Source organism: Ammospiza caudacuta, chromosome 7 (assembly GCF_027887145.1).
Source record: "Ammospiza caudacuta isolate bAmmCau1 chromosome 7, bAmmCau1.pri, whole genome shotgun sequence".
Lineage (NCBI taxonomy): Eukaryota > Metazoa > Chordata > Aves > Passeriformes > Passerellidae > Ammospiza > Ammospiza caudacuta.
The window spans coordinates 32029563-32055740 of record NC_080599.1 but is presented as its reverse complement, the minus strand read 5'-3'; the positions used below and the strand labels follow the sequence as shown (position 1 = coordinate 32055740).

Here is a 26178-nt window from a genome sequence, read left to right as displayed (position 1 = left end):
CTAAATGACTGACTGGTAGCCAGCCTTTCTTGTGAACTACAACTCATTGTAACCTGCAGCTGCTGACAGACAAGAAATAAAATGTAAAAGTTTCAGCAGTGAGATGCATAAATAATTAGTAATTTCCACATAGGAAAGGTGTCCAAGCTATCCAGTAAACAGAGCAAATATAAACACAGCTGCAAACAGCAGTAGTCAATTCTTTTAACACAATCCATGCCAACATCTGTGGTCCTGCAGTAATATTCAATTTTGCCCACTATTTACTTGCCATAGCCATGACTTGCCTACACAAGCACTTAGAGCATAACTGGAAGCAGTGTGCTTTTGTGCTGTGGCAGGGTCTCCCTCCATGCTATTCAAGCCTGTAATAGCACTCCAGCAGCCTTCTCTGAGCACAGAGAAATCTAATTTTCCTTAGATATTTAATAAAGAAAAGGGAAATGGCTCTTCAGAGAAATGATGTATCTGCTCATCATCAAATGAAGTCAGTTATGTTCTGATTAGTTGGCCACTGACTTCTGCACTTTTATTTGCAAACAAGGGCCTGTTTACTTCTTTCAAAACAGGAGAAGAACGAAAGGAGATCAATGAAACACAGATGGTTTTTTGTGCCAGCCTGACACCAAGAAGTTCACATAAAAATCCCAGGTCCATTTTAACTTAACGCATCTCATCATGGAATTTAAACTTGCTTTTGCAATCTTGGCTTAGAAAGACTGACCACAAATCTTTCTCCAAAGGGCTGAGAAATACTTACTAAGACTTCAGCTAAACCCATAAAGTTCCACCAGTAATGCATTCTAATGGAGAAAAAAATTTGCTCAATGAATACTGAGTTTTAGCTCGGCTGTTTCAGACAGCATAGAAGCTGGAATTTCTTTTTACTATGTCTGGAAGTAGTTTACTGCTTGAGCTACACATAATCCAGAAGAATGCATGAAAAGTGAGACACATAAAACTAACTTTTACACAATAGTTATGTCAACAGTACATGTTCAAAATGTTAGGTTTTGGCTAACTAATAACTTTTTTAACACCCATTTTAAGTGACATTTGATAGTTTTAGCCTTCTATAACAAAAATTAACAGTAAAATCCTCCAACATCTTCTTAGCTACAAGTGCAGGGTAATTTATGACAACAACAATCCACTACTGAAAGACTGACCCCATCTGCCAGCCTGATTAAAACAATGAAAAAAAATACACAGTTAATGCAATATGAGATACTGATGAGTCAAAATTCTAAGATCATGTTATGATGTCATCAAACAGATATTTAATGCTATGTTAAGAATCACTAAGATTTAGACATGACAATAGGCCATAAGAAAACTCAGGTGTTTGGGAAGATCAAGAGCTTACCATATGGCAGAATACATGAACACAGCCTACTAGCAAAATACTAAGTCTGGATTTTTCTTTCTTTTTTTTTTTTTTCAAAGGATTGAACCATAGAAGCAAAAGCAATACTGGTTGGACAAGATGATAAAGTAACATAACTCACCAGAGACAGGTAAGGTTTGTTCAGGCAAAAGAACAAAAAGATATTTGATGATGGCTTTTGGCTGCTTTTTAAGTAGGATATTAGGACAAAATAGGTGTCCACAGACATTCTATCACACCACCTTACTTCTTGTCTAGAATTAAGACTCACCCTAGTATTTTACTTCAAATATACAGCTGCCTCACTGGGACTGGGGAGAATCACTCCTACAGACAATTAGCAAACAAAGTTGACAGTCGGGCTGTCAACATCATCACTGTCATTGTGACTGAAAGGAGATCCACTGCCTGCACCCTAGAGCAGGCTCAACACTTCCTAGGCTGTCCCCAAAACACCACTGGATGGCTAAACTGAATAGTTTCCAGAGTTCTCAGCAGTTAGATGACATTAAGACTAATTATGGAAAAGTGACAATTCACTAAATCACTTCTGCTGCTCTGAGCAGACTGTTTCTGTGCACACACACACGACAAAACCACATCACAGCCATGTGTACAATGAGCAGAGGCAGAGCAGGGCCCAGGCTCTATCCATCACCAGCCCCCCATTCCATGCAACCACCACTGGCTGGAGAAGGAAGGGATGCACTGCAATGGACAGACTTGAGCAGAGATCACTACAACGAAAGCAAGACGGTATTCCCAGCTTAAAGGAACCCAAACGCGACAACATGTGATGGGCAGTGTCACAAACACAGAGGGCACAAGGCTGAATTCAGCATGCTACCTACAAACTTCAGCAACATAGTCAAGAATTTCAGGGAACCCATTTCACTACTTTAAATGACATATTACTATAATATTTACTATCTGCCTTTTCTAAAATTGTTACTTTTTAAATTGGGTCTACAAAAAAGAATTAAGAGTCCATAATCAAGGCAAGTATAGGCTGGTTTAGAAAGCAACATTCATAAACTCAGGGTTAGTTTTTATTATTATTTCTTGGATCAACCAGAAAATAATTTTTTTCTTATAAACTATGCACTTGACACTTAAAATTAAATGCAAATGTTACATTCTGTCTGTTTCTTAAGCATTAGAATTTCTTTTTTCTACAAGATAAGGAAACTTAAGGGTAAGAAAGGGTAAACAGTCTTAAGTATGCAAACCCACAACTCAGCTGTTTTCCTCCTTCCAAATTGTGATATTTGAACCTTGAAATAGCAAAGTACGCATGAAAGCAAAGTTTTTTCATGACAAAGGACTTGTCTTCCCATTTTTAAAACTTCTCTGTTTACCATCAGTCTTACCCAGAAAATAAGCTGACATTAACTGTTTAGGCATGTCACTTTCTCCATCCCTTCTTCCGCCATAAATCTAGAAGGGCTCTTCTCCTATCTCTTCAACTACTCTAACCACCTCCTGCTTACTTGTTCAAAGCAATTCAACAAGTCCACAGAAGACAAGATATGAAGAGCAATTCCAAAATACCCAACCAAACAAAGCCACATTACCAAAACAAAATATCCAAGCCACTAGCTGTAGCTCAAGAAGTGCTTAAGCCTCAACCTGTGGGAGTGTAGGAAGAGACATGGGAAGGAAGTAGGGCTGTTCTGTTGAAGCTTTCTTCTCCAAACATCTGTTCCTCTTCAAAGTACTGTGGGGCTGGATGGACACTCAGTGACAATCACTACAGCTGCTGTCAGCCCACTTGATAAAATTCAGGCAATGCTGACTCATAATACTGAGTGCTTTCCTTCTGATCATGCCCTTCTTTCACTGGCTGTCTCTATTTCCTCTCCTAATCCTTACTTGAGAAAGAACTCATATCTATGCATTTCAAAATAAGCCTTAAATCTTTATAAGCATAAATACAGAGCTGTGATCAAAGCTGTCAACTCACACTGGGAAAGGGAAGAAAAACAAATGGGCACATTTAAAAAAACATTTTAATGCTATCTACCAGCAAACCAAACAAGATCCAACTACCATTTCCTTTAGGAAAACGAAGCAAAGTGAGTTAAAAAAAATTTTCTTTGAAAATAATTTGGAGAGAAGTAAAACAAAAAAGAGTATTATCTGTCCTTCTCTGTATTAGTGTCTCCTTTCTACGTCTTTTGCATGTGATCTTTGCAAAAGAAAGCTATCCTAGACTGACATGGAGTACGATGTTTTGATGCAGGCAGTGTTAATGGCAGCACACGCTGGAAATTGAAAATCGTATAAGCCAACTTCTCCTTTGCCACAAAACTGCTTTATCAATGCTGACGATTAGCAGGTGTTACATGGAAGCACGGCCATAACTGAACTAAACCTGGAATATGTAAGTAGCCAGAATATTATTATCGACTTTTTACCCTCATTATATAATCACGTTCAGGCTGATGCAGCACGCGTTATCGTTATTTATTTTGAAAACCGAAAATTATCTCGCTCAAGAACGACAGACGCGCGGGTTCCCGGCCCGGCGTTCCGCCGATAAGCCAAGGCAGAACTCGCCCTCTGCAGACAGAGGCGCCGGAGGCTCGCCGAGCCGCGGCCCGTCCCCCGGCCGGTGCCTCGGGGCGCTTCCACCGTGCCCGCTGCCCACCCGTGTCCCGCGGGGCCGGGGCGCGGAGGGGCCGGGACACGCCGGCCCCGCGGCCCCCGAGCCGGGCAGGGCCGCGCAGCGCGGCCTCTCCGCACCCCGCCCGGCGCGGACGCTCCCTGCCCGGCAGCGCCGCCCGCCCCGCCGCCCACCGCACCAGGAGGGCCCGGGCGGGGGCGGCCGGCGCTACCCCGGCACCGCTCGGCCCCGCCGCCGCCCGAGGGGACGGCGCAGCGCGGCCGCGATCGCCGCGCCCCGCCCGGGCCCGGCCGCCCCCCGCCCCCCGCGGCGGGGCCGCGCGCCCGGCGCGCCTCACCTTGGGAGCGCTGCCCGCGGCGGGAAGCGGCGGCGCGTGCGGGCATCGGCGTCCGCGCCCCGCCGAGCCCCGCGCGCCGCTCCGCCGGCCCCGGCTCGCGGGCCACGTCCCTGTCCGCGCCGCGCGCAGGCGCACTGGGCGCGCAGCCGCCGCGAGGGGCAGCCCCGGCTCCGCGGGCCCCCCGGGAGGGGCGGGCGGCGGCTCTGCCTCGCCGTGCTGCCTGCGGGCGGCCGGAGCCCGCGGGTCCAACGGCGGGAACCCACCGGCGCTGCTCCCGGACGGTGTCACGGCTCTCCCTGCGGGTCTCGGGGCTCCCGGTGCCGTACGCTGGAAGGCCTGGCGGCGAGCCGGCTCCGCAGCGTGCGGGTCGTCCGCTGTGTCGCCGCCGCCGCCTCCGCACGGCCCCGGCCCTGAGCCGGGCCCCGGGTCGCGGCGTCCCCGCCGCCCGCACTCGCTCCGCACGGCAGCGGCTCGGAGCCACCGCGGCGCCGCCGCCGCACGAGGCGAGGCCCCTGCTCGGGTTTGGTGCGGTCAGAGTGTCTGCCCGGGCATCTCCATAACGCCGGCTCTGCGCTAGGAGCTGCGCACGGTAACGCGCTCTCCGGGAGCGCCACCGCCTCGGGCTACACGGGCCCGTCCCTAGGCTCATTTGTCTGACACGTTTCAGCCAGATGCCGATTAGGTTACACAAACAGTTGAGACACTGTCTGCCCGGAGCATGTCCCCATCTAATAATGAGCCCATTCGCCATTGTCATTCCACAGTGAGTAGAGACTCCTAGACTAAACCATACAGAAATTTTCATTTGGAAGAATTCTAACAAGACCTTTAATAAATAATTTTAATTTAAAAATATTTATTAAATTAATTCCAACACTACCAGAATACATACTGTACTCTACAACACTACTTCATAGCTAAGTATGCAGAAATACATTCTTTGAAAAAAAAGTATGCAGCAATAGCAATATTAGGCTTTCACCAGGCCTTCAGCCAAACTTTTTTCATTGAAATAAGGCTGTCACTCCTGCAAGTACAGCAAAAAAGATCCGAAACAATTACTACAAGTGACCACAAGGGTCAGTCCAGTCACAGACAACAGCCTTACTGCCTTGAGTCCTCTGCTGACAAACAGGGAGAGCGTTTGTCCTGCTTGCAGGAGATGCTCAAGCGTCAGTTTTGCCAGTCCAAGAGACTTATAAGTACTTGTCACTGCTCTAAAGCCCCTGCTTGATCCCTTGCTCTCCAGAACACATCTAAGTCAAAATACCACATACAAGAGAAATTGAGAAATAGCATTAAAGGAATGCTTTCCCCGCTATCAACGTGACATGAATAAAAGGTACTTCATTAAAGCATTGAAAATACTAGCTTTTACCTTAACGTGTTCAGGGTGTGTATGAATAGCAGTCACCCTTCCAACAAACATTGCCACCAAAAGCCAGAGGGAAAAAAAGCCAGAAGCGCCCTTCACCCTGAATTTATAAGAGATGCTGGGGTGGGGCTAACAAACCCAGCTGGGGTCTCCATCTTGCGGGGTGGCAATGAGCAAGAAAGCATGTGGGTGTGTCAGGTTAACAGCCTGACTTTTGCCATGGCGAGCTATTTGAGGAGTAAAAAGCCTTTTTACAGAGAAAAACAAGAAATTGATTTTGTTTTTCCTTGTTTAACAAAAACTAACAAGTCTTGCTTATGATACCATTGTCTGTGAGGCATCATGGAGGTAATTGCCCAGTAGTAGCAGCAGACTTTTTGAAGACTATGGATTTATATGCCAGAGGGGAGGAAAAAAAAAAGTGCTCTGCTAGAGACACTTTCTGTACAAATTGAAAAGCACATAGAATTCTGAACTTTCTAAAATTCATTCTTAGATCACAGAATCATTTTTCAATTAGGTTGAAAAGATCTCCAAGATCATTAAGTCCATCCTTTGATCACCACCTTGCCAGTGAGGCCAAGGCACTAAGTGCCACATCCAGTCATTTCTTGAACTCCTCCAGGGGTCGTGACCGTGCCACCTCCCTGGGCAGCCACTTCCAAAGCCTAACCACTTTTTCAGCAAAAAAATTCCTTCTGATGTTCAATCTGAACCTCCCCTGGCACAGCTCAAGGCTATGTTCTCTTGTCACTGGTTGCCAGGGAGGAGAGGCAAATCTCCATCTTGCTACAACATCCTTTCAGACATTTAAATTACTTCCGAAGCTGGCAGGTCCCTACCAAGTAGGAACCATGCTGGTATTTTTCTGATGTAGTAAACATTTATTTTTTCTTTAATTTTCTTGGTTATTTATATCAAAGTAATTTTTTTAAATACTGGCTTATGTGTAACTAGCTAAGTGGATTGTTTGTATTTTTAGTGAAATGAATGAGCATAACCAGACAAATGCATCAGGAATGAAGATTCACTATTGCCTGCCAATGTCAAGAAACCTAATGCCATTTGACCTGTTTGATCCAGTGTATATATGTGTGCAAGTCTACATTCTTGCTTTAATGCATCAAATATCAATAATCCCAAGCAGCTATAATTTATTGTAGGGACAGTATTGAATTGAGATTTTGTTTGGTTTGATGTTATTAATTACTTGCTGCTTGATCGGTTGTGAGAATTTTCCCTAGAAAATGACGGCAATTAAAATCCTATAACATATACATAAATGGTGACTTTTTAAAGGATCAAATCCATGGATTGCTTTCTGTTTAAGACCCCTTCTCCGTGCTACATCTCTGGCTGATGCCGGCGGCGCTGCTCGCACCGCCCGCGCTCGGTCCGCCGGGCCGGCAGGGGGCAGCACGGGCCGCGCGCGGCCCCGCCCCGCCGGGCAGGGCAGGAGCTGCGGCTGCGCGGCGCGCGCGGCCTTTTCCCGTTTGCTGCGGAGCGCAGTCGTTGTGCGGAGCGGGCGCCGGCCTCAGGGACCGGACAGTGCCTGGCACGATGGTCGGTACCGGCACGGGGGGGGTCGGCGGCATCGCGTCCGTCGTTCCGCGGCCGCCGCGCCGCGCTGTCCGCACGGATGGAGCCCGATTGTCGCGGGCTCGGGGCGGCCGTCCGGCGCCGGCGTGGCAATGGCTGCCATTCTGAAGGGGCTGCGCCGCGGGCGGTTTGAGGGGCTCCCGCGGGGCCCGGCCCGGCCCCGTTACCGGCTGCGCTGTCCCCGTGGGCTGCGGGGTCCCACCGGCGGCTGGGTCGGGGCCGAGCCGCCGGGCCGGGGCTGATGCAGCCCCCGGTGCCCTGCAGCAGCCGCGCCGGGCCCCGGCGTGCGGGTGTCGGAGCGGCTGAGGACGGGGGGCGGCGGGGGAAGCGGCTCCGTGGCGGAACGGGTCAGAGAAATTGCGGCTGTGCGGGAGTGACGGGAAATGAGCGCGGTCATTGCTCCTGTCCGTGCGGACGGGCCTTTTTTCATGGCACGTTTAGTTGGAATGGTGTTTGCTTACAGGGTTATACGTTAATAACACATAGTTTATGTTTCTTATCCAAGGGGTTTGTGAAAGTTGTCAAGAATAAGGCGTACTTCAAGAGATACCAAGTGAAATTCAGGAGAAGGAGAGGTATTATTAAATTGCCTGTAACACACAATTAAATGTCCTTGGTGAATATTCCTGGTTTATGCATGCATTTTGCACACTGCAACTGTTGTTTTTCAGAGGGAAAAACTGACTACTATGCTCGGAAACGTTTGGTTATTCAAGATAAAAACAAGTACAACACTCCTAAATACAGGATGATTGTGCGTGTTACCAACAGAGACATCATCTGCCAGGTAAGGTCCGCCGTGTTTCCTGCTTATCTGCCAGTCTTGCAGGGTGAGGTCAGCACAGAGAGGGAGGCTTGGAGCACCTGGGGTTTCTTAGGCCGGATCTGCGCGGTGTTTTGTTTGCATTGTAAAACAGCTCCTTAGAGGAGGACAGTCTTCAGTGTTATCACAACTTCAGTAATAAACCGTGTGCATTGTAGAAAAGAAGTTCCGCATGTGTTAGCACTTCTGCTGTGAGGTTATTTGTTGTGTAAGATTGTACTGCTTTAATGATTCTGGGCTAAGTAGAACATTTTTGGGAGAGGGAAGATGTCTCGGGGTGGGGGGGGGGGTTTGCTATATTTAAAGGGCTTCAAAAAGAGGCCTTTTTTGCTTGGCTGAAGACAACCAAGTTCACAGTGTGACCTGTTAACCTGCATTGACTTGTGCTATGTCTAAGGGTTCTCTTTTGAGAGTTCTATTTCCATGTTGTGTGGCTCACATGAAGCTCTGAGGCTTTATGATGGCTTTCCTGTGAGATTGAAGAAGGCTTGTAAACAAGAACAAACACTTTTTCGTGCTCATTAGTCTGTGGTTATGTGTAGCATCATATGCAATTCCTCACTGTGGCTCACTTTTATTTAATTTTTAGACTGTTTTAACTAATTTTTAAGTTTAAAACTTAGGAATGCCTGGTTTATAATTAATAGTTGTTGTTGAGCAGCTACGTTTAACTTGGTTTTTCATAGAGTAGTTATCTGATGAGAACAGTTCAGTCATTAATGAGGTTATTTTATCTTTGAAACTCAAAATGAAGATCAGTGGTTGCAGGGGCTTACATCTGACTGAAAGTCTTTTCCAGTATGTCAGAATCCTGCAGAAATGGGATGACATTTGGATGTAGAGAGGAGGTGTGAGAGTCAAAAGGAGAAGATTCTATACCTGAAAGGAACAGCAGAAACCTGTCTGATAGTCCTGCTGTCCCACAGGGGACCCTGGGATGATGATGGTCTTAGACCATGATTAATCAAATCATTCCATAAAGTTACTAACAGTGTTGACGTGCTGCTTGTATTTTTTGAGATGTATCAGAAAATGGGACAGAACTCATCCCCATTCATAGTGATTCTTTGAAAGGTTACTATTATAGGCAGCTTCTGGCCTGATTTATGTGGAAAGGTAATAACCAGTTGTTGCTGACAAACATTTTAGCTGGCCTAATACAGGTTTGATTTCTTTGTGTCTTTACTTGAGGAGTTGATGACTCCTTTTGCAAAAACAAACAAACAACGGGGGGAGACAGGAGGGGCAGAACAAACAAACAACCCCCCCCAACAAACCAAAGCAGCAACACTCCTTGAGCTTGCATGCAGAGCTTGGCAGTTGTTGCACACTCGGACCCAGCATGGCTTGAGTAGGTATCAGAAGAGGAACAGGGAGCCCTAACGTTTGTGTGTTGCAGATTGCCTATGCCAGAATCGAGGGGGACATGATCGTGTGCGCTGCCTACGCCCACGAGCTGCCCAAGTACGGCGTCAAGGTGGGGCTGACCAACTACGCTGCTGCCTACTGCACCGGCCTGCTCCTGGCACGCAGGGTACGTACGGGCACGCCTGGGGCTGCTGCTCTGCTGCTCCTCGGGGAACGGGGACACCCTTCCCTCAGGGCTGTGGCAGCCCGCCGAGTCTTGGGGGCTCTCAAAATCAGAACTTTTGCTCTTTACCATCATGGATTTGATGTGTCTTGTGACTGTCAGATCACCGGGAGAGAGGTCTGACAGCATGCAGTCTCAGCTCCAGCAGCCCACTTTTATGCCTCAGCCCTTAAGTTTGGTGGAGAAAGGGAGGGAGGAAGGGAGGATAAAAATGTAAGAAATGCACCTTGTAGAGTTCAAAAATATGTAAACAGCAGCCATCCATTTTCCACAGGGGTTCATGAATATGTTCAGTGGTGTACCTGTAGGAACAGAAGGTTGGAACTTAACAGACACACTTACAGTGGTGGTTGTTAAGAATCTTTGTTATTATTGGGTACATACTTTTTGTAAAGAAATTTGTTAAAGACATGATTCTACTGCAAATTCACATTTTAAAGTAATGGTAATTCTAAATTATTATCAATAAATGGAGGTAATTTCACAAGTGTGCTTTCTTTCCTCACAGCTTCTGAATAAATTTGGCCTTGATAAGATCTATGAAGGCCAAGTTGAAGTCACTGGCGATGAATACAATGTGGAAAGTGTGGATGGCAAGCCTGGTGCTTTTACATGCTACCTGGATGCAGGTCTTGCCAGAACTACCACTGGAAACAAAGTCTTTGGTGCTCTGAAGGGTGCAGTGGATGGGGGGCTGTCTATCCCTCATAGGTAATGTGTGTTACAAAGAATTTCTTTGGGGTTAGCCTGAGATGCTTATGTATGTGACAGTCTACTTACACTAGTCAATTTATGCTGGAATAATTTTGTACTGACATAGTAATAGTTATGTAATTAGATTCTGGGTTTGAAGGTTTTTTGTTGGTTGGTTTTTAATCTACAAATGCAATTCTGATAGTGCTGCTGTGAATCTTACAGTTGTCGAGATGTTACGAAACTTGTAGTAACTAAAGAACTATCTTGTTGCTTTTATCAAAAATCAAGAGAATGCCCTTATCAGATCTTCAAAAGGGTATTTGCTTGGTGTGAGTCTTCACCAAGTTTTGTGTAGGTGTTAATTTCATTGTGAAAAAATTACTTACCATGTACAAACCCACTGGCACTTGCTACAGTTGTCAGTACAGCAGTAAGTCTGAGCAGTCCACCTTCATTTAGAATTTCCACATGGATATTTTTACTGTTACCTAACAATGGTATTACAGCTGAGTGCTGCTTTCTGGTAGCAGCAGTGGAGTAAGAAACTATTGAGATCTTTTGTGTGTTTTCCTACCCTCTCCCATGCTGTGATATTCTTGGCTAATTGTCCAGTTGTTTTGAGTTGGCTGCTATGTGATGATACTTGCAGTGACTGAACACGCTGTAGTTGGTCCACAGCGTGTGTCTGATGTACTGCAGTGTTTCAAGACGGGACTGATGGCAGCTGAGATTAATTTAAAACATCCAAATTTTATAAGAGGGTCCTATCCCTCAGTTATCTGTAGGAGAATCTGATGTATGAGTCATTTCAGTGTGCATCTTAGCCTCTGCATTAGAGCCTTAATGTGACTGTCCGTGCTGTTTGACAGCACCAAACGTTTCCCTGGCTACGACTCGGAGAGCAAAGAGTTCAATGCTGAGGTGCACCGCAAGCACATCATGGGCCAGAACGTGGCCGATTACATGCGGTACCTGATGGAGGAGGATGAAGATGCCTACAAGAAACAGTTCTCCCAGTACATAAAGAACAATGTAACACCTGATGGGGTAAGGTTCATCCAGCTGGAGCTTGGGAATTTAAATAGAGAAGCTGTTAGGCACTTCTCTAGTAATGCAGATACGTCTGATATGTCGCATTGTGTGACTCACGTTGTATGTTACCCATGCAAAGAAAATATTTTTTCGTTCACTAAAGGCTCTAATATTAGTGTAGAACTTCTGAAAGTGGAACCTTTTTGCCTGCTCTGAAACTTTATATTCTGCCTATAAATCAGACTTGACCTAAATCTCTGCTGGACCACTTTCCCCCCCCTTCCCAAAAAACTAAATAAGAAGTTTCTGTACAAACTCTCTACTCTTTCCTTATCCTGCCCCACAGCCTATCATTTCTGCAGATGTAGTGCTTGTACCATGGGTGAGCATGTGGTTGTGGGTCACATCTGTGGTACTGTTTGTGTGACCCTAGAAGGGAGTTCACCTATTCCAGGAGAATAGAGAGAGCCCAAGGTACCATTTCATGGAGGTCTAGACTGTAATACACTTTATTTTAGTACTGCTTCACATTTTAGTTAATCAAATACTAGAAGATGGGTAGGAATGCAGAGGTGGTTCTTCTAGCTTTTCCAAGTATTAAACTCCTTCCAGATGGCTTGTCCTGCTGCCTCTAATATTCTTGCTTGGTTCGCCTAGTAAGTGATCTTGCAGCTTTAAAACATAGCTCCCTCATAATCCCCTTTTTAGGCTACAGCTACAGGCTTCATTCTCTTATCCCTTCATTTCCACGGGGTTTTGGGGTTTTGATAAATTTAACTAGTTGCTAGTTTTTTTCTAACAAATTATAAGAAGAAAGTAATGTAAATGCCAACTTCATCTGCTTTCTAAACAAATAGTAGTTATAGCTTGCATTCAAACAAAGTGAGCCTAGGATTTAGGTCACTATATAGACACTTCCTCTTTGCACATCTAAAAAGTTTTCCACAGCTGAGATCTAGTGGTCTTAATTAACCACCAGCAAAGATATTCTTAAAATTTGTGCCATTATGGAGCCAGAGTTGCCTTTGGGATAGAGCAGCATTACTGCATGCCTGGGGACAATGCAGGCACAGGGATCCTGGATTTCTGATAAACCTACAACTGGACCACTATGCTAAATTTAATTTTTTTCTTTTTTTCTCAAGATGGAAGAAATGTATAAAAAAGCCCATGCTGCTATACGGGATAATCCGGTCCATGAAAAGAAACCCAAGAGGGACGTTAAGAAAAAGAGGTAAAATTCTCATTCTTTCTAACATCTGTGTGACTTCTCTGTTGGACATACCTTAGTTACAGTGAAACTAGTAATATAGTTTTGCAGTTCTGTCATTAGTTCTGTGTTCTGGACCAGATTAAGATACAAGCTGTTCTGTATAACTTCAGAGTTAAATTTAGCAGCAGGAGTATAAAATTCAAGAGCTCTTAACTATTTAAAAATCAAAGTGAAGAGTGTTTGTGGCTTGAATAGCTGGAACAGTGTGTACCTTCAGGTCCCAATGTTTTCAGTGGGAAAGCTGCTTCTCTTCAGCTGAGAGCTCATTGACTATTTTCTCAGTACCAAACTATTTTGATTTTTAAGGGTGTGTGGGAAAAGAAATCAAGACACAGCTGTTGCACTGGGCTTGATAATGTCTATGCTTCAGTCATAGAGAATACAGAGTTTACCTCTAGAGAAATTGGAACTGTCCAGCCATGCTTTTTGTGGTAATTTAACTACAGCTTTAGATCATTATGAGGAAATAAAGCATGTTACAGAAGTGGGACTATATTCTCGTTGCACTGCTACTTTTTAGCTTTGGATCTGCTGCTCACTGTGCTTCCCTTACAGGTGGAACTGTCCCAAGATGTCTCTTGCCCAGAAGAAAGACCGCGTTGCTCAGAAGAAGGCCAGCTTCCTCAGGGCCCAGGAGCGCAGAACGGAGAGCTAAGACAATTTCCACAGTTTTCTGTGAAGCTTTGGAAAAAGAGGCAATAAATTTATTGAGGAAGCAACTGCGTAAGACCAGCTTATTTATATAGTTAGAAAAATAGAGAATATTTTTATTATTTTTATTTTTTATTAGGTATTCTATACCTGAAAGAGTTCTTTTTCTCCCCTCTCAAAGTCCTGTGTGAATTGAGTTTTCACAGAGAAGAGAGGTGACAGACTTCAAAGACCAAGGCTGCTGCATCAGAATTACTTCTATAAGAACGAGGAAGTAAATTTGATTAATTTTTAGCATGGTTAGTATCAAGAACTAAGTATAAGAGCTTGCTACTTCTAACTAGAGAAAGTTTTTTGTTTTTTTTTTTAAAGGCTGTACCTGTATTTCACAATTCTTTCAGCATACTTCCTGTTTGGGGAGAGTCTGGATGTAGCTTTGGAAAAGGCCAGGAGCAGTCACAGTAGGTTCTAAAGCCTCTGCCCAAAGGTAACCTTAGGCTTTCAGGCATTTGCCACCTCCAAGCCTTGGCTGCTACTGAATCAGGTACTGTCTTGAGCTGAATACTCCACGTGATTTAGTTGAAAAGAGAATTCACTTCAAGTTGCATATACAGGAGTAAGTACAGAAGCCTTGTTAAGGAAACATTATGAGACTCAGACACCAGAGCCTTTCCCCTTGACTCCCCACACGCTCACCAGACCATGTTCCCTTCCAGTTCACCCCTAGGGTTCCCTTAGCAGAGCACAGAAAATCTGGTCCCACAAGGCAGTTTATTCCTGGTGCAGGAACAACTGGAGATGGTTCCTCTGAGGAGCACCCCATGGCTTTTATATCCTCACACTCCCTGCCCTCCCTGATGCCAGTGTGGAATTCCTCAGTCTTCTCCTGCCTCCCCTCTCTGTGTCCCTCCACCTCACCACTCAGCAGCTTTCATCTCCTTTTCCTAAAGGGTGGCTCCCTCCCAGTGCCCAATCTGTGTTTCCCTCTGCGGGCTGAGCCACCTGGAAGAGAAGTGTTCCCCACCAGTTTTGTCCTGCCCTGCTCCTTTGCCTCCTCTGTTTCACAGGCACTTCTGTGTGCCAGTAGGTTTACACTAGACTCAGACAAACTGTTTGCACAGTTTAAACACCAGTAAAGCAGGCTATATGGAGGAATCTTTTGCTGTAAGGTACTGGTAGTTGGTGTAAATACTGCTATTGAAAAAAAAGAGGCCTGTGATTTATTGTAAACAAAAGTGTGGGGTTTTTTCCCAATGAAAGCTTCAACTTTATGCAGCAGTAATAAAGATGAAGATTGTGTACAACAAACTGCACTATTAAACATATTCTCCAGTTAAGATACCCAATGATGTTGGGTATTTTAACTATCTGCCCAAGTAGCAGTCACTGTCAGATTTCTCCACAAGAACATGACCACTTTACACTTTTAGTGCATTGCTGGTTATGAATACTTTTTAGTTCATAGTTGGAGCACGTTAGCAAGTTCAAGACAATAATTAGCATGAGCACAGTATTTCTTAAATTAAAAGACCGATGTTCACAAAACAATCTTAACCCAAGCTGCATATTATTACATCTGGTATGGCCAAATTACTTTATTGTGGTCCTGTACTTCAGTATCATCATTCTAGGAATGCATTTAAGACAGGATCCCTACAGCAGTTAACCTTTCAAATACTTCAAACTTGTTCTTACCTCTGCTGAAAATGAATTAAGGGTCCGGGATTCAGAAGTATACAGATGACTGCCATTAAAATCATAAAGATTGAACAACTTTATACCTAAAGCATTTAAAAATTAAACATACAATAGGTAAGTATTGGCCTATATTCAGGTGTATTATGGACATCCAATTCTGCATAATTATGAATACAGATGTAAATCTGAAAAATACAAGGGTGAAGATTTAAGGTGGTAGAGTGGTCATGCTTTGTGGCGTGCCAGGATCAGGTGATGTTTATTTACTCGTGACTTGAGCCTTAACAGTGACTCATAGATGCTACTAGAAAAAAGGAATAGTATCACACTGCAGCTCACTTAGTAACAGCTAGGAATGAGCTGGAAAATAGCTCATAGGCTCCCATTTGAGCAATACTGCACAATCCTGAACAGTCCAGCTTCTGTCCTAAAATTCAGGTCTAGCTCTTGCTTACATATTTCCTGCAGTAGTTAAGAAGACTGAAGTACAGGTCTGTAGCTAAATGTGGAGGGAGCATTAAGAGACAAGACTATCCACAACTATTGATTGTTTCTCATGTCATACAGCAGATTCCTGCACTATGCAAACTTTCTTTTTTAACTAGTTGGACATGTCTGCTATTCAGTATTTTTAAAAATTCAGTTTTCATACCATAGCTTAGCCCACAAAGTCCTTGCTTTTCACTGTTCGGTACAGCTTAATTTGGGTTAGAGGTTTCCACTGAAGTTTTCAAACAGAGGCTGGTATTTCTGCTAAACCATATAAATGACTTTAAGAAATAGTACTCTAAAACTGTTGGCTCCCACAGGGCTTACCATACAATGACTTAATTAAAAATGTTGAATTACTTAAACATTCAAGATGTAAGCATGAGGTAACAATGTGTAAACAGAATCTGATTTGTCTCATATTACAACCTATCCATTCTAGAATAAAATTCTAATTTTCCATAGTTAAAAATTATTTAATGTGCAAATTCTGCCATGCCAAGGTATTAGTAAACTTCAATTTCACAGTTCAGTTTATTCATAACAGCAGCTTGGACTTGGACACATTACTTAGAGTAGTGGTGATTCTTCATAAAACTACTTAGGAAAGAAATCCTCTGCAGGTATTTCACAAGTGGGCAATGTTTTTCACGGAAATGGAAGATGTTGCCTCAGCTGATGTGGTGGCACAGTGAACACTTTCATCCTGTTCAAGATCTGACAAAGTGCACAGAACAGTCAAGCATGCAGAGTTCTTGTTTCTGTAACACAGCACTGAACAGCAGGCAGTCTTCTGGCCTCTGCCGAGTCATTCAGTGGCATGTTCATTCTTAAACAAGCCCTGTCCTGAGTTACTGACTGAAGGGCAGGACTGAAAGAACCATTAATAAAATCTGAGTAAAGAAATATCTTTTTAAAAAGGTGCAGATTGTTTTTATCAAATGTCTTGGGCCACCTCTAGTGGCAGGCATCAATATTCTCTTCTGCTGGTGAAGAAGCTACGAATCATTTGTATGAGATATTTTCTTCCACAGTAAAGTTTTTAAGTTATTGAGTATTAAAGAATGCTCCATTTCCATCTGATTTGCTGTGACTTTAAGGGCAATGCACAAGTACAGTTGTTTCTCTAGTTCTTCATGGATATCAGAAGGAGCACCACGAAGCAGATAGTCTTTAAGGAGCTGACAAGCTTTTGCTAAGTTTGGCTGAATTACTTCAGTGGTACATCTCATTTTGCTTTGGTCACATAATGTTCTACAGTCTGTACCATAAATGCAGTCCAAATCTGAGTCGCACTGACGATCTTTAATTATTTCCTTCAAATTGATTTCTGGCACTATTTTTCTCATGTCCATCATTTTCAAATCATATTTATCATTATATCCCAAGTTTTTGGCACTTGTATCACACATAAGGAAGTTTCCGTAAGGTCCGTGGAAAATATCTTCCACAAATTCTAAAAGCCCTATAGCTATTTTTGCCTTTCTTGGCCATGATGGAGTGAACCACTGGTCCATGCTTCTTCTGAAGCCAGAGGGAATGAGAAGTTCTATGATCCATGGAAGGGTGATTCCATAGAGAGAGGTATATTCAACTCTTTCGGTCACATAGAGATCCCCACAAAAACCCATCAGCTTGGGAGTATGTTCTTTATCCTGCAAGATGACCATTAACAGAAACTCTTCCAGCTGCAGGAGTGCCCATGCAGATTTTGCCTCTGGCAAAGAGACTCTTCCATCTTTGTTTCCATCCGCGAAAGACAGGATGAGATTAACCAGTTCTGAAAGATTCCCTTGTTCACCCAGTTTTGCCTGAAAGCAACAAATGAAAAAGATTAAGTATGATTTCATTAACTACTCCCAATCCATCTGTCACTCTGCCTCTGTTACTCTCCTATGAATAATAGGAAAAACTGGCTATGTTGTAGTTTTCATTGGTTATGGATGTAACAGGACCTGCCATCAGCTGCCTGCAGAGCTTCCTTTTTGTTCTGCTTTCATAGGCACTGAGCATATAATCTTCTGAGAGAACTACCTTTCTTTGCACTTCAAAATGCAAATATTACAATTCAATCCTTGTTCTTGATCAGATCAGGCTTTAGAAAAATTGTATCAAGTAGCTTTTTCAATGTTCTCTAAGAAAAAGTATGAAGAATTCAAAAGTTTAGATCAGGTTTAGTTTGCAGCTGATTAGACCTTAGAAATTTAGAGGAATAATGTTATGAATTACATTTGGTCCAATTACTAAGGGTACCAAGACAAAACTGAGTACAAATCCCATAATTACGCTGAAATGCTTAGTTTTGTTATTTGATGTAATCACCTCCATTGTAGGACTACAGAGAAAAAAAGCCATTGCTGGAATCAGAACTGTTTCATTTTCAGCTAGGCAGATCAACCTTTTCCAAATTTTCTTTAAAACTAGCCTAACACACCTGCTGCTCACCATTGTTAGAGACAAAGCTGTTGCAATGCATGACAACTGACATCAGCCTTACATCATGTTCTCTATACCAATACTAGCAAAATCTATAGACACACAAGATGAATGCCTGCTTACATCATTTAAAGAATAAGGAAAAAGTGCTGATAATTAGTTACTTCAAACTTCAAATCACCTCTGGGAAAAACTATTTTTGTGCTGATTATTTTTCTAGCATACCCTTGAAAAAGGCTCATACAACAGGGTATTTTCTCCAGCTTCAAGAAAACAAGCCATTCTGTCAAAATGGACTAAATAAGAATATACTTACTTTAAAAAGACCATATACCATTTCTTTGAATTTCTCAACAGTGGTTCCTCTTGTTGGTTTATCAAATAGGACTATTTCCTTCCTTGGTTCTGGGTCAGTACCAAAATCAAGTTGAGCAGCTTCCTCCATCTGGCATTTTATAACACTTTGCAGATTTCCCCAGATTCCTAAATAGATCTATGCAGAAAAAGAGGGGGAAAGGTAAACACTGTAGAAGTTCATCTGAAGACCACCTGTCCTCCAACCATTGCTTTAAGAATTAGCACAGATCAGGAACTGAATCCTGTGTGCAGACAATGGATGTGGCAATTTGAACAGACAGCCACTGCTGCAGGAGCCACTGCACTGTCAGAACACAGACAGCTCCCCAGACAACAGCCTGGCATCACTGCCACCTTTGCATAGCTTGTAACGAGGCTGCTGCTCCTACTGGGGATGCAGGATAGCAGAGAAGGCAGTATGATGTACAAAGTGTGCACAGTCTGGCAAACTGGCAGGATTTAGGATGTATTGTATATGTTCATGTAGTATAAAATAATCATATACCCCTCTACATGCAGGAATAATCTCTATTAGTGTATATAGGTGCATATTACGTATTTTGATTTGTATTACAGTGTATCTTTGTATAGGTGTGTGTATATATGTGTATATATATATATATATACACACACACCTATACAAAGGTATATATATACACACACACTCGCACACATACTCTGCCTGTCACAGCAAGAAGGATTGGAAATAATCTGTATTAAACAGATTCAACTTGCTGACACTAAGGTCTACCTGATGTTCTAGACAATGACATTTCAGTGGGAAATAATAAAACTAGATTGGATGAGTAAAGCCTTACCTGGTTATTGGGCTTTGTTGACAAACATTTTCCAAAATACAATGTTTCTTTAGCACAAAGACTACTACATGCTGATCCATCAATAACACCAGTCTTGTATTTGTCACACTGAAACAAACAGGGAGAAAAATATTTAACAAATTGCCTAGGAAAGGAGGCAATAACTGTATCTCTTCCAACACCTGAGTCTTGAAAGAAAAACCTAAGAAAAAATGTTAATAACTGTATGCTAAAATATTGTTAAGAGACACAACTGGTTTTGTTTGTAACTGAAGCTGTAATCTTAGATCAGTATGATGGAATATGAGAATTTAATTAAATCACATGTGGCACAGACTGAATTAGTCAAACACTTGAGAAAGCTATACTATATACACTTACTATTATTTTCCTGCAGTCATGGCCTCTGCAGAGTTCTGTGTAGGTGGAGTACTGAACATACATAATCCAGCTGCCAACAAACACCACCAGCCAGGAGATGAAGAGATACTTGATCCGCACGTACGACAGACGGACCTAGAGCACACAAACAGAAAATATTGTTTGTAATTCACTGAGCAGCAGGACATTTACTATTTCATTTACTAGAAATCATTTACTATTTCATCTCTAAGGAATTTGCCTTCCACAGTGATAAAATAAGCAGACTGCATTATATGGAACATTTGCTTCCTTCAGTGAGCAAAACTGACAGGGGAGGTCAGTTTCATGTATGTAAGTGGAAGGAAAATTGAGATATAAATAAATAGAAGAAAAGGTATTAGACCCTCACAGGGCAAGCCAGACTGCAGGAACCAATTTGATCAAAATCATTAAATCTCAGAGCTCAATTAAGTGCATTTTTCTCTAAGACCAGTTACCTATGTTCCACTCATGGTAAATCAAATCCAACAGACCAGGAATTTGGTAAAAAAATAATCTGTGTTAATGTGTAAATATGCAAGACAGAGATACAATGAGCAGAAGGGATATCAGGGTCAGGTTCCATATGCTAAAGTCTCCCACTCCTTCCTTAAAATGACACCATTAATTATGCAAATAAAATTCTTCTATAGTAGCCTCACCTTCCCACAACTGTGGGAAGTTGTATGCACAACTTTCCTGTTGTTTCTGTGGCCTCACAAATAGAGTTTTCACAGGGGCAGAAGGAAAAACTATAAATTAAGAATTGAGGGAGAGCTAAGCGTCTTACAAAGTAGGAGGGATGTTTTGACCTTTTCCTTCTTTTTTTTTTTTCCTCCTCCTCAGAGTCTGGTGTGCTAACAGGATGATTTTCATATTCACATCAGAATCAGAAACTAATTAGAAGATCAGGATCAGCTTTAGCAGCAAGATATAAGGAAGTGGATGAGAGCAGCTATATTTGGTCAGTACAAGATCCATTTCTATCAGTATCCTGATCTTCAGCAATAGCTATAAAAAGATGCTATTGAAGACTGGTAACATATATTATATACACTAAGTGTACTCCCAGTTTCCTCTAGAAGAACTTGCTAAGCCAGATGTAATACTATATATTTAGTAAATCTCAAATCTTTCACTAATTTACCCAGATTCCCTTAAAAATCCACATAAGCATCCACAACAAACTTAACAATTAAATCACAGGTCTACTATTCACTACCACAGTCTGGGACTGGACTTTATTTTGCTGCAGTCTGATTCATATTAACTTTGTTTGATACCCCTTAGTTCATCTATTGGAAGAGTGAACAATCTCTATCCACTCTGTCTCCATCTGACATGCTTTTGTAGGCCTCCATAACACACCTCCCCATGATCTCATCTCTTTTGCAAATTGACAGGTCCTAACTCGACTGTGTATCATGGAGAAGTTATTCCATATGTTTGGAAAAGGTTCCAAGAAAGGTAGTAATCATGATCAGTTTTGCCATCACACACATACACAGAACTGCAGCAAATGCAAATAAGCAATTTTATTTAACCACAAAGACTGCAGTAATTTATTAGTATTTATTAAAATATAACAACCAACCAGCATGCATTATACCCTTTCTCTTGGAAACAAAAAAATCCAGAAAAGTCCATTTCAAAAGACCCAAAGGTGATTCCAATCCATAAAGCTGTGCCACATGCATCAGCTGTGCATCACTATTCCTTCACGCCTTCACACACACTCACTTGACAATCTTAAAACTACCTGCTTAAAAAATGAGAGAGCTACAATTAACTTTTTATTCCAGTGATTTTTTTAGAGACAAGTTTCATAAGTTTGGGGTTTTTTAAAGCTATTTCTAATAACTCTGTTATGTAGCAGAACACAAGGCATAAAAAACTACTGGTAAAATTTGGGGAAGATCAACAGAAATAAAATAGACAATTTTAGGGAAAGCTGTTTCATGTGTAAAAACTGCTTGGGAACCAAAGCTTCTGGGACAACAAACCCTCTTCATTCCTCAGTGTTTCTTGCTGAATCCTTCCATGAACTTTTATAATACATTTTAAACCAAAGTGCTGTTTAATGAAATTTTGTACTATTGTATCCATTTAGTACAACCTCAGAGACCAGCAGCAGCCTGCAGGCCTCAGGACCACTGTAGAATATTCACCATTCTCCCAGTATGGATATTGAATATATTGTCCTCTCCTTAGGCTGAAAGAGAATGTACTTGAGACTGAAAATCCTCCCCAAATGCCATCTGACTACCTCATGTATTTGGCAGGAAGTTCCAGAGAAGCTAGGTTTATTTTGAGCTCAGCACTGTGCCAATGGAGTCATGCAGCTTTTGACTTGCAGAAACTGCCCAGCCAGTTCAGAGCATGGACAACAGCATCCCTCTGCTTACAGACAACCAAGGTTCCACTCTGCTTCAGAGGGAATTACTTCTTTTATAAGGACTTCCTCATCAAGTTCAGCAAAAGGCATGATAATTTGATTTCTTCCCATGCATTCCCCTACCAATTGTTCATGTTCTCCCCAGAACAGGTCTGTGAGCATTGACACATGTAGCTCACTTCCCCTGGCACAGGCACACTGTCCCAGTGAGGGCACAGGGCTTCACTGAGCTGCTCTGGCCCCTGAACACAGGGACTTACTCTGCTCTGCAGAGCACTGGAACGTTTCTGAGCAGGAAGTTCCAGACAGCATTTAGGGAACAACACATATAGATGGACTCCATTTGAAACTGTGACAAACTGACAGGAAACTTGTCATAAGAACATTTTTGGGGCAACAGAATGACAGAGTTCCAAAATTATCAAAAAAAAGGAAGAAAGCGTTCAAAACAAGGAAACAGTTTCTTTTTTCAACTCTACTCTTCCATCAAGACTTAAACATGAGCCAGGGAATGCAAGAATGAAGGAATCACTTGCAATGCTTGATGTTACAGATTCAACTTCTTCCATCACTTGTATATTCTGCTAAGTCATATGCACTGAATAATAATTAGACATTCATCCCCTGAAATAGAACTGGAAAACCACTTCTGGCAAAACTCAAGCCTGGATGCACTCCAAAGCATATGGAGAGTAGTGAATCAACATGCAACACAACGTGATAGATTTTTGGTGAGTGTACTTTTTATTTAAAACACTTTTATGGTTAAAGAGTGTGAAAGTGTTTCTTTGTGTTTAATACTACAGAGAGCTTAGTTCTGGAAAGTATTACACATAACCATAGTGTAGTAATCTCCAAATCAGAATTGTTCACTCCATTTGTCTTACATGCTTGCAATAGGAAAGGACAGATGAAAAAAAAGTAGGCCAATCATGTTAGAAATTCTATTTTGTTCTCTGTTCAGGTTGATTTGTCTCTCACAGGAGGCATTTCAGGTGGGTTGACACGATGTCTGAGAGCATTAGCCCACACTGTTTTGGATGCCACGCAAATATTTAAAAGCACACAGTGCGTGCTTATGATTATGCCAGTGTCTTGAGTTATTTTGTATCCTGAGTAACCAAAGTGAGGAAACAGAGCTGAGGTATCTTTTGAAATAGAATAATGACCAAGATGGAAAATGGGACATCTCTCCTTTAAAGGTTAAACAGAGCAGAAGGGATTAAAATCTTAGAGCAAAGAGATTATTTAGGAAATTTCTTCTATGTGGGGCTTTAAACTTGCTTATTCTTTGGCCCTTCAAAGACAGTCTCTTGTACACTAGTGAAGTCCATGAGGCACCTTTAAAGAGGCTGTAAACTTGATCCAGAATCTATAAAGCCAAACTTCCACACATGCAAGTGCTCTTGACATGATTTTTGTCATAAGGAATCCTGCTGGTTAGTCCTCAGCCTCACAATACAATTGGTAACTACAGCTATCTAAAAAGAACTTCAGGACAATGTCCCTTAAATCTGGGACACTAACTCTCCTTGTCAAACAAAATCCCAGTGTTAATCACCTAACTGTAAAATCCTATAAATACAATTAATTTTTTTTTTGTGGTCTTTAGCAGTGTTTAAAAGTTTTTCAGGTTTGAGGGTATTTTTGTTTTGTTTTCTATTATTACATGATTTGCAGTCTAAGCAATGGCAAAGCTTTGTACTTCTGACTTACTATTCTTTGTAGTGACAGGACTTTAACATTTACTCAGGGAGGACCTAACACTAAGTTTTGGGCTGAGCTAAGATAGCTAAGAGTGTGTGCCCTGCTCCTTTTGCACGAGCTGACACATGGCAGGACATCTTTTTTAGGGTCAAAGATCATCAACTGATTACCTATGGGTCTTGCATTCTGCACAAAAGCTAAAGCATGCATGGAGCAAGAGAACATTTGCCAAAGAATATCTGTTGCAACCAGCTCATAACATCCTGCTCCCATTAGGGCAGAAAAGCTGGAACAAGTATTAAGTTCTTACTGACAGAAGCTGATGTTCTGGCAATTCATTTCACAACATAATGTTCAAGAAGTCTGGAACACCAGCCAGCAAAGGCTGGAATTCACTCAGTGATAACCTTCCACTGTACAAACATCTCCCCTGGTGTGCTACTTGAAATGCTGCATAGAAACATTGCACAAGTCTTTCCACCTTGCTCCCAGCCCTCAGTGAGTTAGGTCTACCCCTTACTTAGAGAGCTTTGGCTTCTTTGGAGACAAATCTCAATAAAGTGCTCAGCAATCAGTCAATCACGACTACATTTATCATGTACCAACAGTAACATGCAGTGACAAGAAAAGCCAATATATTGATAGTTGCTGCTGTTCTATGGATGCATCAAATATCAACATACATTCACTAACACAGAAAAATATGTTTAAGGTCACAAAGCCACTATTAGTTCTCCTAAAACAAGTCCGTGGAACATGCAAAATCAGCTCTCAGTATAAGAAAGCACAACCAGATATATTTTTTTTTAATCTGCAATAGAAACGAACATTTAACTTCTTAACTATATTTTCTAATAAATAATTTTGTGGTCTTCTTGTTTCTTAGCAGATTTTAAAAGAACGTATTTTGCTTGGAAGGCCTTAAATTTTGAGAAGAGTAGAGAAGAATATTATCAGACATCACCATATGATGATAAGAAAGAGACTATCAAGGCAAAGGAAGCAAACAATTTGGAGACTCCTCATTTGAAAGGTAGCATATAGATTATTAATTCATTTTTATTGGTATTGAAGGCTTTATGCTATGGTAATTAAAATACTGTACAAGTGTCTACCTAAATAAATAGATCTAGAGTAATCTTTTTTGGTTTAAAACCCGAGTGATATGGACCCAGAGTTGCAGATACATACCATTTTACCCACTGAAGAGGGTAAAATTAGATCTGTATTCTTCTCTTTAAACATTACACCCCAGTCCAGGTACTTCCAGAAAGAGAACTAATTTCTCCTCATCTAGAACTTTTCCAAATTTTTTTCAAGATTTTAAAATGCACCATTGTGAAGTTTAAAATTTTTTAATCCCATGATCACTAAGCATATCAAAAGATGACAAACACATAAACAGAATATATAAGAAAAGTAAACATTATTTAGCTCCTCAAACTCAACAAATGCTCACCTTAATTACAATCTAGTTAAAATACAACCCAGCTGATAAGGGAAACCCAGTGGATAAACCATCAAGCTACCACAGCATCATGACCGACTAACATTTCACCGCAGAACTTCCTACGACACAACAGCCACAGCACTTCCAACCAAAACATCCTTACTCTGCTAACTGAAGTAATGCAAACATGTACCTGCATATAGAAATACAGAAGTGTGTCTATGAGCATTTAAGGAAATGCATGGAGCAGCAGTAGAAAAGTGCCCGATATTAAATTTTTAGAAGACACGCAAAAAAGGGCACGAGTTGGTCCTGCAGGCTGTGGTCCGTGCGCCGACAGGATGGATCCCGCAGCACGGGCGGTAGGTGTAAAGCAGGAGCGCGGAGCGCAGCTCGGGGCTCGCGGGCCGCGGCAGTGCCGCGGGTGTCGCTGCCCCGCCGGTCGTGCCGTGAGCCCGGGCAGCCGCGGGCCGCCCGCCGCGTAACAGGTCCTGCGCCGGCCGCTCCGCGGAGCGCGCTGCGCCCGGAGGCGGCGGGAGAGGCCCGATCCGACCGGCGGGCGGGCGGCGCGAGGCACCGCGGCGCCGAGGCCGCCGCCACCTGTTCCCGTGCCCCGACCCGGCCGGCCGTGCCCGGCGCCGCCGCCTCCCGCCGGCCGAGCGGCAGCGCGGCGCAGCCGAGCCCCGGCAGCCGCCAGGCGCCGGCGGGAGGGGAGCGGCGGCCGCGCCGGGCCGGGCCGGGGGAAGCGGCGAGAGCCCTGCGGGGGGCGCCCGCTCAGGAGGGAACTTTGCGGGGAGGGACGGGCGCCGGCCCCGGCCCCTCGCCGGCCTACCTGCGCGGAATGGGGCTTCCTCAGCCAGGCCCCCGGGAAGAGCCGCCTCGCCATGGCAATCACACATCCCCGCAGCGGGCGGCGGTCGGAGGCGGAGCGGTGAGCAGCGCTCCCCCGCCTGCCGCCGCAGCCGCGCCGCCCGCTCCGCTCGGCTCGGCGGGGAAGAGCCGCCTCGGGCACCGGGGCCGCCGAGAGACGGCGGCT

At 43.2% G+C, this 26178-nt stretch overlaps 3 protein-coding genes and 1 non-coding gene across 9 annotated transcripts in view; 2 read left to right on the top strand and 2 right to left on the bottom strand.

Moving 5' to 3' along the window:
- The window catches only part of EVI5 (ecotropic viral integration site 5), a 72015-nt gene extending 66236 nt beyond the window's left edge, over positions 1 to 5779 (bottom strand). For 3 of the 6 annotated variants that reach the window (XM_058808687.1, XM_058808691.1, XM_058808692.1), the window contains exon 1: positions 5729 to 5779. In XM_058808687.1, coding sequence (XP_058664670.1) covers positions 5729 to 5779 — 51 coding nt within the window. Of the gene's footprint in view, positions 1 to 3804; positions 3904 to 4350; positions 4467 to 5728 lie in introns of those variants that run through there. The other 3 variants (XM_058808690.1, XM_058808688.1, XM_058808689.1) reach the window with 3 other exon arrangements.
- Positions 5780 to 7181: 1402 nt separating this feature from the next.
- Positions 7182 to 13458, top strand: RPL5 (ribosomal protein L5). Its single transcript, XM_058808695.1, has 8 exons — positions 7182 to 7288; positions 7830 to 7899; positions 7996 to 8111; positions 9547 to 9681; positions 10247 to 10449; positions 11304 to 11481; positions 12612 to 12700; positions 13295 to 13458. Exons 1-8 carry the CDS (start codon positions 7286 to 7288, stop codon positions 13392 to 13394), a joined length of 894 nt encoding a protein of 297 aa, XP_058664678.1. The 5' UTR covers positions 7182 to 7285; the 3' UTR covers positions 13395 to 13458.
- LOC131560387 (small nucleolar RNA SNORD21) lies at positions 11063 to 11159 on the top strand. Its single transcript, XR_009274964.1, has one exon. It is a non-coding gene; the product is annotated as a small nucleolar RNA SNORD21 (small nucleolar RNA).
- A 2574-nt stretch (positions 13459 to 16032) lies between the features above and the next one.
- DIPK1A (divergent protein kinase domain 1A) lies at positions 16033 to 26178 on the bottom strand. Its single transcript, XM_058808693.1, has 5 exons — positions 25975 to 26178; positions 19570 to 19704; positions 19189 to 19296; positions 18330 to 18506; positions 16033 to 17388 (listed from the first exon to the last, which is right to left on the bottom strand). The coding sequence occupies exons 1-5, from the start codon at positions 26026 to 26028 to the stop codon at positions 16576 to 16578; spliced, it is 1287 nt and encodes a 428-aa protein (XP_058664676.1). The 5' UTR covers positions 26029 to 26178; the 3' UTR covers positions 16033 to 16575.